This window comes from Larus michahellis, chromosome Z (assembly GCF_964199755.1).
Source record: "Larus michahellis chromosome Z, bLarMic1.1, whole genome shotgun sequence".
In the NCBI taxonomy this organism is placed as follows: domain Eukaryota; kingdom Metazoa; phylum Chordata; class Aves; order Charadriiformes; family Laridae; genus Larus; species Larus michahellis.
Window position 1 is genome coordinate 12,400,340 of NC_133930.1, and position 16,512 is coordinate 12,416,851.

Sequence of the window (16,512 nt, forward strand, 5' to 3'; positions counted from 1 at the left end):
CAGCTTGTTTCCCTATGGCTTGTTTGTTTGAAGCCAAGGTCACCATCACCTTGAATGATAACACAGCACTGTGTCAGGAGCATCTCCTGGTTAAGAACAAGCAGACCCATCCCTCCATGTCTTCTTGCCCACCACAAGCACACCCCATCCCTTGCTTCTGCCTGTCCAAGAACACCCTATCCTTCCACCTTTTCTTCCTCAGTGCAAGCTCAACCCTGTCCATCTCTCCTGGACCACCACAAGCACAGCCCACCCTCCCATATCTCCTTGCCTAGTGCAAGCCCACCCCACCCCATGCCTCTTCTTGCTTAGAAGATACCCATCCCTCCACCTCTCCTGCCCCACCACAAGCCCAGCCCATGCCTCCATCTCCTCTGCCCTAAGAATCCCTCCACCTCTCCTGGCCCACCACAAGCCCATCCCATATCTCCATGTCCCCTGCCCTAAACCCACCCCGTCCCTCCACTCTCCTGCCCCACCACAAGCCCACCCCACGCCTTCATCTCCCTTTCCCTGACCACACCCCATCCCTCCACCTCTTCTCCCCCAAGCCCGCCCCATCCCTCCATCTCCTGCCGTTCCAGCACACCCCATCCCGCCGTTCCTTATCCCGCAGCCGCGGCGCTGCGCCCCGAGCCCGGCCCCGCTCCCGCTCCCGCTCCCGCTCCGCCCGGGGCGGGCTCGGGCATGCCGCCGCCTGCCCGCCCGGTGCGGCGAGGGGCCCACGGCGGGGGGCGGGATTCCCGCGCTGTTGCCCACGTCACAGCGCGAGGAAAACCCCGCCGCCCCGAGCGCTCTTATTGCCGCGCTTCGCCCCGCCCGCCCGCAGTCCCCCGCCGCCGCCGTAGGGTGCTCTTAGTCTTACGGTACCTCACGCCGTACGGTAACCTTGCGGTACGAATCGCTGCGGCCCGCATCCCACTCCGGTGCGCATCCCCCTCTCCGGTGCGCATCCCCCTCTCCGGTGCGCATCCCTCCGGTGCGCATCCCTCCGGTGCGCATCCCACCGCCGCGATGTTACCCGGTAGGACCCTACGGAAGGTCACGCCGCCCGCCGCTCCCGCAGGTACCGGAGGGGTGAAGGGAGCGGGGTGAGGGGCGCGTGTGTTGTGGGGGACGGACGGACACGGGGATCTGCCGCCCGATCGCTGCCCTCCCCGGCTCCAGCACCCGGAGCGGGGGCAGCGCCCGCGGCAGGACGCGAGCTGAGCGGGAAGGCGAGGGGCGGGAACCGGCGCTCCTCCTGGTGGTGGCGGGTAATGTTGAGAAAAAAAGGGTGGTGGTGGTGGTGGTGGGAAAAATCGAAAAAAAAAAAATTTACAATATTGCCAAGATCTCATTAAAACTGAAAATAAGTATGGGCGGGCAGGCGGCGGTGCGGGTGTCTGACGGCTTGTCCTCTGCAGAGCCGGAGGTGGTGGCGGAGTGCGCCCTGCAGCTGCGCTGCATCGGCGACAAGTGGAACCTGCGGCAGAAGTTCCTGAACCTCCTGACAAAGCTCTTCTTCCCGAAAACGTGAGCCCCCGCCTCGGACACGGTGCCCGGAAAAGCAGGGGAAGACCTTGGCTTGGTGGATTTGGAATGAGAGATTTCACTGACACTGGGAGATGAAGAAAGCTCTTTGTGTTGCATTTTGCTGCCTGCAGCCGCTGAAGGATGGCTGTCACAACCTGATTTCTTTGAAGAATCTTACAGCAATATTAGCATGCGAATGCCAGCTGGAAAAAAAAAAAAGAAAGAAAAAGATTGCTAGCAGGGCCCCTCATCACGCGATGGGAAGACTTGGGACAAGATGGAACTTGCCCCTCAGCCTGGTCTGAGAAGACTTCCGGCAGTCTGGTTTCCCCTGTCGTCCTCACGCCCCACAGCTATGTTTCACCAAGGAGCTCGGACCACCTGGGTGCAGAAGCCAAAAAAAGCATCAGTGTCTTGGAATTTGGGAACATATATCACAAGGCCAGGTGCTTGGTTTCTGACTGCTCGTGTTTCCTAAAGCATGGATTCTGCTGGACAGGGACCTGGTGGTGGGATTATTTCATTTGTTAAATAAACCACTAACTTTATTGAAAGGTTATTTGTTACGTGATGTTGCTTTGTAGACTAAAAATTACAATTCTATTAATTAACATGATGTTGCATAGTTCTAGTCTATATAATATATATATATTTGTGTATATATATAATATATATAAAAAATATAAATATGTGCACCCCATGTGTATGAAATGAGTATTTCACAGAACTATTAACTGAATGATACTTGTTCGGCTTAAAAAATAGTATGAAAAAATGCTCAAAACGTGACCTAAAACATGACATAAAAATACAGTATATTAACTAGAAGAAAGCAGCATGTTTTCTGGTAATATGAGAAATACATCATGCATCAGAGAGGGGAGCATACTTTAGTATAGCATTATATAAGACATGTATATGAATATATATTACACAAATACAGATATTGAGGTACGTGTGGTGGAGGGATTCTTTTAATATTACAAAGAATTTCTTGAGAACAGGACAATACTGCTGTGTCTTTATAAGTAACAAAATAACTCTTCAATAGAAGTAGATTTTAAAGTTGAATCGAAGTTGAATCTCAAATTTTCTTGAGAATGTTATTTATTCAAAGAAAGCAACTACCTCTCTTTGAAGAAATAATATCAATAAAATCAATTGTTACAGTTAGTACAGGGAAGTAGCCTTGGACTTCTGAATGTTTAATGGTACTTACAAGTGAAGGTTCTTCCCTTGTACTTTATTTCCCTTTCATTTCATGGCAACCTCATTTCGGTCCCGGAATGATGAAGCCGCTGTAGCCCATCCAGTGGATGGTGATGTATTATGCTTATCTCACTTGAGGGGTTATTACCCTTGTCTGGCTTAGGGGGACCTGAGTTAAGCGTGCTGATTGCCATTGAGGCAAACAGTAACTCTGCTAGTCAATTCACGTCAGACACGATCCTAAACAGTATTTTTTCATGCGTACAAGCTAGCAAGAAAACAGCTGAAGCTGACCATGTTTTGTAGCTACCTCTTAGGTCAATGGTCAGAGCTCCTTCTCTTAACTAACCTTGTTTGTAAGTACATTGGCATTGTATAAGGCTGTGTAGCTGCACGTTCTGAATTCTGGCTCTGTTCAAATTACTGGTTTTCCTGCCTTGTAGTGAATTCTTGTTTGTATTTATATCTGATGTTTAGGTTATCTCTTCTGAAGTTGCCTTTGCAAAATTGTCATTACACAGCTCTGGTCACTCTGTCACAACCAGCTCTGTGTGGCTGTTACTTATTGCCATTGATTTCACTAAGCAGAACTGACTGACTTCGTCCGCTTTCCGCATGGAGGACTTAACCCCGTCCCACTGGTGTTACTGGGAGCTTTGCCGTTGGCTGAAGACACAACGCACGGTTCCCTCCTCCTCTAAGCCAGCCAATACCTTTTCAGTGAGAACATAATGTTTCAAGAATAGTTGTTATTCCTCCTAGTACTGCATAGTCACATGTTTTGCTGACATGTACAGAGATCGGTTTTTCGGGTATTAAAAAGTAAACACAAAGAGTTTCTGTTGGGCTCCCAGGCTAATGTTGCGTCCAACTCATCAAAGCTGTTCATCAAAGACAGCCCCAACTTCAGGGGCTCCCGCTGTATGTCCTGGGCTTGGTGGAGTCCTGGGGTCTTCATCAAGGACACTAAACAATGATCATCCCTGTTGAGGACTCTCAGGAAAATTTAGCATTAGTATTTGCATTACTAGCTGAAATGTATTTGAATGAAAGTGTTCATGTATGAATGAAAGCTCCATGTGTGCTGCTTTGAAATTCAATAGAAAACAAAGTGCGGGCTTCATAGAGCCTGCCCAGTTCTTCAGGCTGTAGCACACATGACTGTTATGAAAAAAAGCATCCATTTAAATGCATTATCATGGGGATATTTGACTTAAGTATTAGTGCAGTATTTATCTGTCTAGACTATTTGCTGTTTTGTGAAATGTTTTTATGTTTCTCCAAGCATTGTCAAAAGTGCTAGTGTTCACCAGGATCTCAGGAAGGAGACCTAGACCCAAGTGGTCAGTGCCAGTATATGAGCAAGCGCTTGCTGATGTTCTCCCTAGGACTCCTTTTGTTATTTCTGCAAAGGATCTGCTATATAACTGCATCAACATGAGTTTGTTTTTCTTAAGGCCTATTCTGGATACAAGCCAGATGTTCTGCTGTATGGCCCATGCATGTATGTCTTGAATTCTTGCTAAGATAATAAACACAAAGTGTTTTCAAGAAAATTGAGTCATTGTTGTCATAATTCAGGGTTGTTTTGTTTTGGTTTGGTTTGGTTTTTTGTGGATTCTGAATGCGTGATTGTATTAAGGAAATTCCTTCCATACTTCCAAGTCAGCAGGCACACACTAGGGCAATGGCAGAGTGCCAGTAGGTATGCACTGGGAGATTAGGGGTTTACTTCTGCCTTTAAGGGGAACAAGGCACAGCCATATCCTTGAACTTCAAAATGGGAAACTGAGACACCTGTTCCCATATTTTCTAGTAACTACTGCCCGTAGAATAGTTGGGTGGTGTCAGGGGCTCCATTACCTCTACCAGAGGTGTTGCAGCTTTGAGGAAGAGCGTCGCTGGGGATCAGTGAAGGATAGACACCAGAGTTAAGGGTTTTGTCTCAGATACAGGCAGAAAGGAATACACAGATTTTGACTTTCTCCAACGTCTGAAGCTGGAGTTTTGGAAAAGGGGGAAATGGTACTGCTTACCACAGGGGAAGAGCAAAGAGATAGCAGCAAAGAGATAGCTTATCCTTCCTCCCTAAAGCTGGGGGCCAAAGATGTGTCTGTGGAGAGGAGACCCCGAGCTCCTCACCTGCTGTGCTGCAGGCTTTGCCCTGACTCATGGTGCTGCTTCTCCCCAGCTCCATGGGCAGGGAGCGCCACGCCTGGGCACGTGTTCCCAGCACGAGGAGGACTAAGAGCTTCCTGGCCAAAGGCTCTGGTTTCTCGTAAATGAAACCGACTGAAAGGGAAGCAATTTCCTGTCCTTTCCCAGTTAGCCACAAAGCAGAGGCTTGGAAGAGCTTTACTTCAGGGGGCATCAGTGATGTGGTCCTGAGAAGGCCCATCAGCCTGCAGCCAGACTGATGCTTTTTGTGACACAGGTGCGCAGCTCCACCAGCAAATTACACTCGTAAGACTCATCAGCCCTGTGAAAACATCCAGACACCCTCACCTGCTGCCTGCCGGAGCCTGGCCCCTCTCCAGCCAGGTGACCACCAGAGCACGACGCTTGTGACCTGCTCCTCCCTAAAGGGGATGGGGAAGAAAAAATAATCCCATCACTGGGGCATGGCATTACTGTCTGAAGGCACTTGACTCACCCGCAAGCACCTGATATCACAAAAAAAACAAGCCGAACCCACCTGCGGAAGCAAACGGCCAGAGCTGATGCCCCGTCACCCTCTCCATTAGCCACGGCCCGTGGGCACCAACAAGTGCAGCCCCGGGTCGCCTTCGCACTGTGCTCGCCCAGGCGAAAACCAGCCTGGCGCCCTCAGCCGGCGCACGCTCCCATGCCTGAGACAGGATGCACGAGAGGTATTTCCGAAACAAATTGCTAGACAACAGACACCACCTTCCCCCCCCTCCCCTCCCTTACCCCCGTGGGATGTTTTTTTAAGCCATCTGAAAACCAATGTCTCATATGCTGCTCATTATTTTTAGTGCACGCTGGTGGAAGGGACTAATCTGATCACTTTCCTCCTGTCGACACGAGATGGTGCGAGGGCATGACGTGTGTCCGTAGAGGTGCAAGGCGGGCGAACAGGAAGGGCTGGGGATACGACGTGTTGTCTTTCGGTCTGGCAGGGTTTTCCGTGAAGTCGGTGACTGCCTGGTGGCAAGGCTGGCAGTGAGCAATAGCCCCGAAAGCTGTTACAGCTGTAAACAAGGATCTTTACCCATGGGCATCACTGTAATGTCTGGATGATGGTGTAAGAAACCGGCCACGCCAAGGCTGCCCTCCCTTCTCACGCATGGTTACTTTGCAATACAAATCTCACCGGTGCCCAAGCCCTCTGAAAGTGTGGAGGCGGGTGCCCCTCCTTTAGCGACAGGAGATATCCCATGAAACAGCAGTGACCTCAAATAAAACCCTTCCAGCCATTTAATCTCAGAGGGGCTTTGGCGTCATTCCCTCCTCCCCACAAAAGGACGGCAGAAGCACCACTTGGCTCGGCTCCTCCAGCTTCTCCATGCCACTGCCACTGATTGAAGGGCCAAGGCACCTTTCTGCAGGGGACAGGCCAGCTTCCAAAGCTCAAAAAATACAGGGTTTTTTTTTTTTGTTAGAATGTGTTGGGTTGGAAGGGACCTTTAAAGGTCACCTAGTCCAACCCCCCTGCAGTAAGCAGGGACATCTTTTACTGGATCAGGTTGCTCAGAGCCTCATCCAGCCTGGCCTTGAATGTCTCCAGGGATGGGGCCTCCACCACCTCTCTGGGCAACCTGTGCCAGTGCCTCACCACCCTCACTGTAAAGAACTTCTGCCTAATGTCTGATCTAAACCCACCCTGCTCTAGTTTGAACCATTGCCCCTCGTCCTATCGCTACATGCCCTTGCGAACAGCCCCTCCCCATCTCTCCTGTAGGCCCCCTTCAGGTACTGGAGGGCTGCTATAAAGGTCTCCCCAGAGCCTTCTCCAGAAGTTACTTTCAGCAGCACTGAATAACACCGGTGAAGAGTCCTTGGAGCTGCCGTCAGGATGCCGGCATCCCTGTGTTACCACCATGACACACACCTGGGGGACTCAGAGCAGAGGATGGCTCCGGGACGGTGCTCATCACCCCGCTTTTGTGCCTTTGGGGTTTTGCCTGCGTCATCATGCTCTGCCCAGGTCAAGGTCCCACGTTTGCACCTCCTCCCCCACCCCTGGGATCTGAGCCGGGACCGCAGCCACCTTTCCCACCTGCTGCGTGGCAGCGGTTAAGGGCAGATTTTCTGGTTGTGCTTTCCCCTTCGTGCTCCCAAAAGGGACGTGATCAAGCTGTGACAATCGCACGAGGCCACATCCAGGTCCTGCCTGCCCAGGATCAGGAATTAGCAGGGTAGCATTTGACGACTGCAGCTGGGCTGTGCCACCGCGACATCGGCAGCATATCAAGGAAATGGCTTTGCTGGGTAGGGAAAAATCCAAAGAACTACAACTTCAGGTAACTTGTTTGCTCAGCGCAGCGGTATCAGACTGATTCAGCCGCGCAGCCAGATGAGGCCAGCACATATGGGACTATCCAGGGAAAAGCAAAAATGCCCTGGTTTTAGTATTGGCTAACTTTAGAACATACCCTGACTGCTGGAAAACATCCTTCTAGTCACACCTTACACACTGCGGGATGGAAGGGCAGCTCCTTGTTTTGGGGAAGGAAGTTTATTTGCATCCAGTGTTCTCTGTTATGATCATCTAATGAGAGGGATTTTATCTTTTTAAAAGGAAAAAAGCTTTGTAAGTTATTGCAATCATCATTAATTCGTGAAGTCTTTTAGCTGAATCAAGTGCTTTGAGGAGCCCAACTGCACGGAAAGAGCAAGACATGGCCGGTCTTTTGCCGTGAGGACGAAGTCTGAAACGGGCTTTCGCTAAAGGCTGGTGATGACCATCTGGTTTCAGCCGTACTCCTTGACAGCAGAAACGACCCAATCTCCTTTACCAGAAGCACGGGGGATCAGCCCTAGATAAGGCAGCTCTGCTTGCTCTCCAGGCACGTATTGATACGGGGGTGCTGCACGCAGGGTGGCGGTGCTGCGAGGCTTATTTTTGCGTAGGAAAGAAAATTGCGTAGGAAAGAAAAAAAAACCAACCGCAAAAGCACCAGACTGCTGGACCAAAGCTTTGAATCTCCCAGCCCAGGGCGAGGGGAGGGCGAGGGGCTGGCGGCGCGGAGGCAGGGGTGTGGACGCGCCCCCTGGTAGTGATGTCTATCTCTGGGGCTGCGTGGCCCTGGGCACTGGGAAGTGCAGCTCAGGGATGTGACCTGGGGAGGTTTTTCTTCCCCTTGTCATCGCAGTCACATGCATCGCACCTGGCTACCCCATGCCATCTCCTGCCTGGCCACCGGCTCCAGGAAGAGCCATCAGGAACGTCCCCCTCGGCCCCGCCTTCACGCCATCCCTGCATGGGGACAGAAACAGTGACCATTAGCCTTTGGCCAAATGTGATAAAAGTGGCAGTTTTGACACATTCTGGGAAATACAGATGAGGTTTTGGAGCCATAAACTGCCACACCAGGGACACGTGGACACTATTTGGACATGAAGTTGTGTTGAGTGATGCTGACAGGGAGCAGGAGAGTGGCAAAGGCATAAAAAATGAGAAATAAAGCAGCACTTTTCAGGTGGAATGATAAACCTGATTGTAAACAACAAAATAGGTGTCACTACTTATCTCATTTAGAGCTGAGCTCTGTATGTTAATGATAAGGGAATAAAAAAAGCCTGTGCCTGAAACTGCAGACTTTTCTTCCTTTTGTGCCAAGTTCCCCATTTGCTGATACCTCAAGGCCTTCGGAAAAAGCCCAGACCCCGAAAGACAACTGGGCCGGGTAAAACTTAAATGTCATTTTCTACTACTTCACGCACGTGGGTGGATAAATGAAGTGGCACGTACTGATCCATTTACGGGTGAAGTCCATTGCGCCTTCTCTTTTTTGCATTCCTCTTTACTTAGCCACTGTCTGGGGCAATTAAGATTTTAAAGACATTCAAGGCTGATCTTACGAGAGCCAGGCTGCTCCGAGGCTTGAGCCCTGTTGAGCCCCAGCTCATGTCACGTGTTAGATCAAGGTGGGAGGAAGGCAGACAGGAGGATGGATACCGGGGAGTCTCTGGAAGAAGGGCTGGGGCTGTCCCAGCACTGAGGACAGCAGGAGAGAGGAGAAAGCAGAGACCTTCGTGGCTAAGAATGTTTTTTTGCTTTTTCCCATGCAGCCCTGGGGGAGAAGCCAGGCTCCAGCCACGGACAGCCATGCCGTGGAGAGCTTGAGGGGGCTGCTCCACTTCTCTCCATCCATCCCTGTCCCGCATTACTGGTTTCATGCCTTGCACCATCTTGTCTGCGCAACAACACAGGCTCCACGGCGTCCCTCACCACGGCTGTTTGCAAGGGAGGGGGATGTGGGGAGAAGGGGTCCCGATGCAGAGGGAGAACTGGGATACCACAAAGCTCCCCTTTTTCCCCCAGGAAAAGGGCCCCTGGCGCCGCGGGGCAGGCCGTGAGCCTGGCGTGCTGGCCTTTCCCACGGGGTGATTCAGCAGAAGCGCGGGGGCTTTTCCCGCCTCACGTGACTCTTGCTCACTTGCACCCTCCCGGTGCTGCACCCAGGGAAAGGAAACCAAAAGCAAACGTGGCGGCTTTTGGGGCACAAAAATAGCCCTCCGCGGGAAAGCAGACCGCCTTCCTCCCCTTGCAGAAAACAACTGCACCTGGCCCTCTCGGGCAGCAGTGGAGGGACGGGTGAGGTTTGCGAGAGGCAGGCGAGCAGCCGGGGAGGGCAGGACTGCGCCCTGGCAGGAGCTGGGTGGGAGTTTCCAGCCCAACCCAGCACTCAAACACGGGCTTGCCATGAGGATATCAATGCTCCACTCGCAAGCTCCTTCCTCCAGCTCAGCCCACCCCGCAGCATGCAGCTGACGTGTCCCAGCGCTGCCGGGCTGCGTGGGATTTGGGGCGCCTCCGTCATTCCCCACGTGGGAGCAGCCACGAGAACTTTCCGGGCTGCCTTGTCTTCCTGGAAAGCAGGCTTGCTTGGAGCTGCTGTGCAGCACCAGTGAAGCCAGCTGCGTCTGTAAAAAGGGGGACCACTTGATGCAAACTTTCCCAGTTTGGAGGTTACGGTGTCCAGCTCCCACCGTGAGGTCCGCTCCATCCACCCCAGAGCCCGGCTCACTGGGGTTTTGGAGGGGAGTTTATCCTCAGTGTAGGTGGAAGACAACAACAAATACCAGTCTAGGACTAGCCATATATATTTATTCCCTACGCATACAACTGGTTCCCACATAGCCCAGAGGCTGGGCAGGAGGTACAGCCTACAGGGGATGTGCTCCAGAGACTGCTGCTCTTGATGAAAACTCCACATTTCACCTTTGCCCTCCGCCTTTTCCTCGCACAGGGGCAGGAAAAAACAAAGCACAGCTTCCAAGACACCGAAGCAGGTCCGATAAAACACCTTCTCAACACTTACTGAATGCTTTACTCCCCTTCACGCTGAATGGCAGTTCTTAGTGGGTAGCATTTTACTTCTTAAAAGCACATATGGACAGCATTAACACTTAGTCTTTGACGGTGCTCTCCAGGACAACCTCGTCCCTGCAAGTGCAAGTTCCAGCTGTGGACCAGGCAGACTTCGGCATAACAGAAATAAAATACCTAGAGGAGTACTAAGGATACCATTTATTTTCAAAATCACTAAAAAACCCAAACAAAACAGTTTATGGCGATACAGATTTACATAACAGAGACAGCAAATTGAAAAATGTACAATCTATTTCATGTTATTGCACTCACGTTTTTGTAATATACAAGGCATATTAAACAGTTTTCATTAAAAGAAGTTTTATTTATATAAATAAAAGTGTAAATATACAGTATCATACAATAAGTGTATCAGCTTAACACATAAAAGCTACATAGAGTGGGATCCCCATTTCTCACATGACCTAGTCTACTCCTTATCAATATTTCCACGTGTACATTTACATACCCTAAATGTAGAAGCAGGTAAACATTCTCATCTAGGAATAGTTCCTTCAGATTTTGACAAGAACCACTGCAGAACGTTAACCAGGGTTAATTTTAAGTGAGGGTTATTAGAAAATATGAATCGCTCAACAGTTTATTAATACTTATCTGCCCTCGTATTATTTATTTTTCAGCAAGAAAATTATCAGATGTTGCTCCCTCCTTAATTTAGGCCTAATCTCACACTTTTTAACACAGATGCAGTCCCCACGAAGCTGGAAAGAGCTTCCAGGTACAAAGAGCTGAAGAACGTGTGATAGCAGTATCGCACCAGAGCCCACTCTCATAGTCAGGACGTGCACCCTGAGCTGCCCCAGGCCTGGAAGCGGCAAAGCCCTCCACCAGCTCATCTCCATCCAGGAGCAAATTCACCTTAACTGGAATGCCTTCAGGTCCCTGGTGAAGAGTACTGGACCAAGTCTGTAATTTTTATCCTGATTTTTTGGTATTACAAGATGCAGCTGCAAGTCTCTGGAGAGTCACCACTCTCCGAGAGCCTGGCCAACCCTCCGGCATGGCAAAGAACCACCGTGGGGACCGATACGCAAACAGCAAGGCCAAAAATGCTCGTGAACCTACTGAACACTGATGAACTAATGCAACGCCCTCTGTCATTTTGGTGCCACCAGGCCCTTAGAAAAATAACATTTACTTTGCCAGGTCCGCAACCAAAGGTTCACTACATCTGTTCGGTCTACCTGTCCTGTTTGTAATGAAGCAGACCCATGTTGCATAAATCCTGGGGCTTTTATGGGGAATGTCACCCCCACAGAAACGTCAGAAAATGCTACTGTAATCATAACAACACTGGTAGCATCAGTAAAGATGTTTCTTGTCCTTTCACAAAAAAAAAAAAGAAGGTATTTTCAGGAACAGAAACAATCAGGGTTAAACACTATTCTTTTTCTTGCTGTAATGTTAGTACAGAAGTGTTATCATTCTACTCATAGTAACTATCATACTTAAAACACTAAACCTATCTTTTAAATTATAGCCACTACTGAATCACACACAAAAATCCCCGCTTTTCTTTGCTGTTACTCAGCAAACACATATCTACGTGCATGTAAAATAAAATACTGAACAGTACTCGATTACTGAAAAATGAAAGCATTCTAAATCACTCACAATGAGCAGTACCTGCAAATAAGCGCCTGAAAATATTCACCACGTATCATCCTAAGACACCTCAAATTAAGTTTAATCTACAAAACAAAGATTTTACCTTTGAGCTCACACCAGTTTAGGAATAAGGGAGACACACGTCTCCCTGCATTGGAACCTCCAAGACTTTAAACTGTGGACTGAAAAAAAATGCCATTTCCTAAAACACAATTGTGATTTACCACACTAAAGTAGCAAGAAGTCAGTACTGCACTTGTACGTATTATACGTATACAGGTATGTATTCACTAGGCTGCATTAAATTCCACATGCATTTTATGTATCTATTATACACGCTATTACAGTCAGATTTTGGTCGTTCCTGAACAAGGCCTCACCATCTCATTGTCGTTGCCAAATGTCTTCTCCCTGCTCTTCACCAAATATGCAGGGATAACCTCTTTTATCCCAGCACGGGCCTTCACCCTCAGCGTGGTCCTCCGACCCCAAGTGCTGCATCCTCCAGAAGCCTCTCTCACCATGGAGGTGACCAGAAGCAAGGGCCAGTCCCGACAGAGCAGCTGAGCTTCAGGGACACTGGGGACCCAACTCCACAGTCATATCACAGCACTGAACCTGAATTAACTTCAACAGAAATCTCGCAGGCAAAGAAGCTGTAGGACTACCTACAGTATTGCCTTTCCTGTAACCAAAAGCTGCATCTCTCCCTGGATTCACATGCTAATATGTCACTGAAAAAGAATTAAATCTATTCATTTTTAGGCAAACATTGCACAGCTCTTCTGCTTGGGCTGCCTTGCAGAACTGAATTCTCCTCTGCACATCACGAGTTGCAGTCTAATGAAGCTGTCACAGAAATGAACCAAAGCGAGTGCTCCACTAACCTGGAAGCAATTACTCCAAGCACTGTTGAATAAATGTAAAGAAACTGTAGTATGATCTTGGGGTAGGGCCAAGTGACAAGCCCAGACATTTTTGTAACAGCTATGCAGTGTCTTGGCTGACTATGAAGGTAGGCAGCACTGCAGATTTGGACCGGCTCCAGGCTGAGGCTTCACTCTGGGCACGCTGGCTGCGAGCAGTCTCCAGCCTAACGCAACAAACAACCTGAGCACTCTGGAACAAACAACTTGTTCTCAGCTGATAAGGACACTGGCCCATTTCCTCCTGTATCTCTTTTATGTTGTTTAGCTATCCCCAATGTAAGAAGAGAAATAACAGAGTCTAATCTCTTGCACCCATACACTCTCCTCCCAACACAGCAGACTATAAATAACACTCAGCAGCGTGGCTCACTACCGATACCTCTACTGCGAGTAGAGGTGAGAAAACCCAAACGAAGTGCCTGCGGCACTGCAACCCCTTTCAGTTTTGCTGCATCTAACACCATGGTTTCTCCCATCTACACAAACAGTTTTCAGATTCACCATCCAGAACACTCAGCATCAGCCCGTTCTGATGCAGTCAGGCGCACTTATATCTGTCACACACCTCCTCACCCACTCTCACACAAGCAAAAATAAATACTGGACAGGAGAAGACGAAAAAGAGCGATTAAAAGCCACCACAAATGGCCAGTTCAGATTCAATCTGTTATGATCCCCATTTTAGACCACCATTTTCCATCTGAAGCGTTTGAAGTTGGGCAGCCTTAAACCTCTTGCAGCCAAGTAAAAGCAGGCCGATAACTTTGCGATCGCTGAAGTCTGTGGGATCTGCAAGTGCTCAGCACCTGAAATTATCCCTCTTTCAAAAATATATATTTTTAAAGGTGCCTAACATTTGAAGCCTAAATTTGAAAATTCAGACCCCAACTTTTATCGCTTCCATTTTAATCACAACTAACAACTCAGTCTACACCTTGGTGGTCAATCACCTATTATTTGGACAGATTTCTACTGCATTAATGCAAGAGCTTTCAGATACAAGTTGTGTCTAACAGCAGATTCAGTTGTGGTGGATGCTGAGTTCATCAGTTTTAAGAGGATTTTTCAGCTTCGCAATAAAATGCTCATGTTTTAGGCATAAAAGTTGTGCAAAATTATACTCTTTTGTCATGCATTTTTTAGCAAAACTGCACTTAGAAGAATAAAGTGAGATTGTTCCAGACATTCTCTTATTACAACAAAAAAAGGACCAGACCCTAAGGAAGTGTCCTGAAGTCTTATTACAGCTAAGTGATATAGTACAGTCTAAATACCCATCCTTGTCAACAGGACGGCGACCAACAAATTATACTTCCAACACTCTGCAGATACTAAAAATATCAGGGACAGGCACAGTGTTATTTATCTCAGTCAAAATACTTTAAATCAAACCCAGGAGAGGTCTTGAAGTTCCATTAAAATGGCCACATAATACAAAAATGTCTCTAACATTTGGCTTCCTTCATCCCCAATAATTAGGTGAGATTTTATGATGCTCATCATATGCTTGCTCAGTGGTTCTCCAAGGCTCTTAGCACCTCTCTGTAGAGCATTAAGACACTTCTGTGTGACTTTAGAAACAAAGACAGCTTGTAACCAGTTTTAAAAGTTTTGTCTTAGCAAGTGTGATTAGATGTTGTGCATCCATCATGCCGAAGTTCTGTGTTTTCTGATTAGCAACTGAACAGGGCCCTCTGGCACAGATTTAATAATGTTCCAGGCATCGTAATGCATGAGGCCAAGTAATGATTTTCCACTAACAGCAAGAATTTCATCTCCAGTTTCTATGTTTCCAGATTGCTCTGCAGCACCACCTAGGAGCAAAAGGGGGAAAAAGTCAGTGTTAGAAAAGAAAGTAAACCAACAAAAATTTGCTTTCCACTGTGATGAACAGCAAATAAACCATTTTTCCAACAGTGGCAATTTCAGTACAAGTCACTTATGTTCAGATCAGCTCTAGAAATCTACCCCATGCTCCATCTCACAGAAAATGTTTTTTTAACCAAGATAAATCCTCGTTCTCAGAAAAAAATATCTGCTTTTGAAGGAAGCAATATGAGTGCATGAAATATGCTGCACATTATCTCTGTAGCTGTAAGAAAACCTGGTTGATAAAATAAACATAAAGGTTTTACGTGGCATGGATGTATTTTTACATGTAATTTTAACACGGTAATAAGCAGGTAATGCAGTATACTGCAAAACCCAGACAACAGGGGTGAACAAATCAGACACAGGTAGCAAACACAGGACAAACACAGCAGACACAAAAACAGCGCTTAGAGAAAAGCACATCCTTCACTGCTGATGAAAGTATGTTTTCTGTAATGATAATTTACCTAACATCAGCCATCATGGTGAGGGGAAGGGAAAAGGACCGTGTCTAAGGATAAAAAGTAATAAGCTCAAAAATTAAACATGCTCTTTACTCTCAGAATCAATTTCTAAAGAGGGAAAAACAAACACACACAGAGAAACTGATCTGCAATTCGGGAAATATCAGTTTGATTTTTTTCCTCGGTGAGAGAATAAACTACTGAAAAGTAATCCTGTAAAAATGCTGCACACCCACAGCTTCATTGAGAGTTTTCGCTTTCTTCAGAAAGTCCTATATTTTTCACTAAACTCAAACTCAGATTAAGACATATTAAAATCACAGCATAGTTGTGGGATTGGTTTCCTTTCTATACACAGTTCATATAAGTTTAACTACCTGCTTACAAACAAAGCATCCAAGAGTGGCACGTTTTGAATATGAACATCACATATTCTTGGCAAAAGCTAATACTGATATCTAACTAAAAAAAACCCAAAGACATGAAAAAGTAAAATCAGTAACTGGGTATAATGCAGGATGGTGCTTTGGAACCACACTGATTATCTGCACTATACTTGTCTTAGAAAGGAGAACTGGATAAAGCATGAACTTCTCAAACCACTACATATGATGTAGCTGCTGTAATTTGATGTCTAGAAAAGTGGACAAGTCCAGGAAGGAACCGCATCGTATTTAGTAAACCAGATTGCTCCACAAACATGCACTCGCAGTTGCAATCCCTAGCCGTTCCCAGGAGAGGTTTTTTTTGCTGACCACTTTGGCTAGTAAGCGGTAATAAATGAGGGCCACAAAATCACCCTTGCTTCAAAAAAAAAAAATTGAGGTGAAGAATTAAAGTGTCTGTACAATGCACAAAAGGAAAACTGGGATAATATCCACTGCATGCTTGTAGTACCTTTAAATATTCTTTTTACAAGCAAGGGCCTGTCTCCAGCAATAGAAGCTTTTCCACCATCAAGACTGAATCCCAAGCCAGCAGAGGTTTTCAATAATTCAACGCAGATGACATCATTCATATCCAGGTTTGGATCTGTGGCAGAATATACATAATATCTTGTTATGCAGTTCACAGTAAATTGCAAGTTGTGTTTGGTTGGTTTTGTTTTTGCTGCAGTGACAAAGCAATGCAGAATTCCGTTCATATTTAGACTAGAACATGTTGTCACCCAGTTTCTCAGAAGTGAATGTGTAATACTGCAGCTGTGAAGGGGGTACAGTACAACATGTGTTTAGGCACAGAGACATTTTAATTTTGCATATTCAACCAAAACCTGCCAAGGCTTTTTTTTTTTTTCCTTGCAAAATTAAAGCTTAGGAAACTTAGCAAAGACTCT

At 47.3% G+C, this 16,512-nt stretch overlaps 2 protein-coding genes across 6 annotated transcripts in view; one reads left to right on the forward strand and one right to left on the reverse strand.

The window, feature by feature from the left end:
• Nucleotides 1-838: 838 nt before the first annotated feature.
• PMAIP1 (phorbol-12-myristate-13-acetate-induced protein 1) lies at nt 839-4,274 on the forward strand. The gene is made up of 2 exons (XM_074570661.1): nt 839-1,066; nt 1,407-4,274. The coding sequence occupies exons 1-2, from the start codon at nt 1,015-1,017 to the stop codon at nt 1,517-1,519; spliced, it is 165 nt and encodes a 54-aa protein (XP_074426762.1). The 5' UTR covers nt 839-1,014; the 3' UTR covers nt 1,520-4,274.
• Nucleotides 4,275-10,426: 6,152 nt separating this feature from the next.
• PDZD2 (PDZ domain containing 2) overlaps nt 10,427-16,512 on the reverse strand; it is a 214,755-nt gene continuing 208,669 nt past the window's right edge. For all 5 annotated transcript variants that reach the window (XM_074569809.1, XM_074569808.1, XM_074569807.1 and 2 more), the window contains 2 exons: nt 16,074-16,208; nt 10,427-14,654 (listed from right to left, as the gene is read on the reverse strand). In XM_074569809.1, the coding sequence (XP_074425910.1) occupies nt 14,488-14,654; nt 16,074-16,208 (302 nt within the window). In that variant the 3' untranslated portion in view covers nt 10,427-14,487. The remainder of the gene's footprint in view (nt 14,655-16,073; nt 16,209-16,512) is intronic.

Excerpts from the sequence above, each read along its gene's own strand:
- PMAIP1 (XM_074570661.1), top strand. The coding sequence starts at position 1,015 with ATGTTACCCGGTAGGACCCTACGGAAGGTCACGCCGCCCGCCGCTCCC. Across the intron at positions 1,067-1,406 it reads GCCGCCCGCCGCTCCCGCAG|AGCCGGAGGTGGTGGCGGAG; the intron begins GTACCGGAGGGG and ends TGTCCTCTGCAG.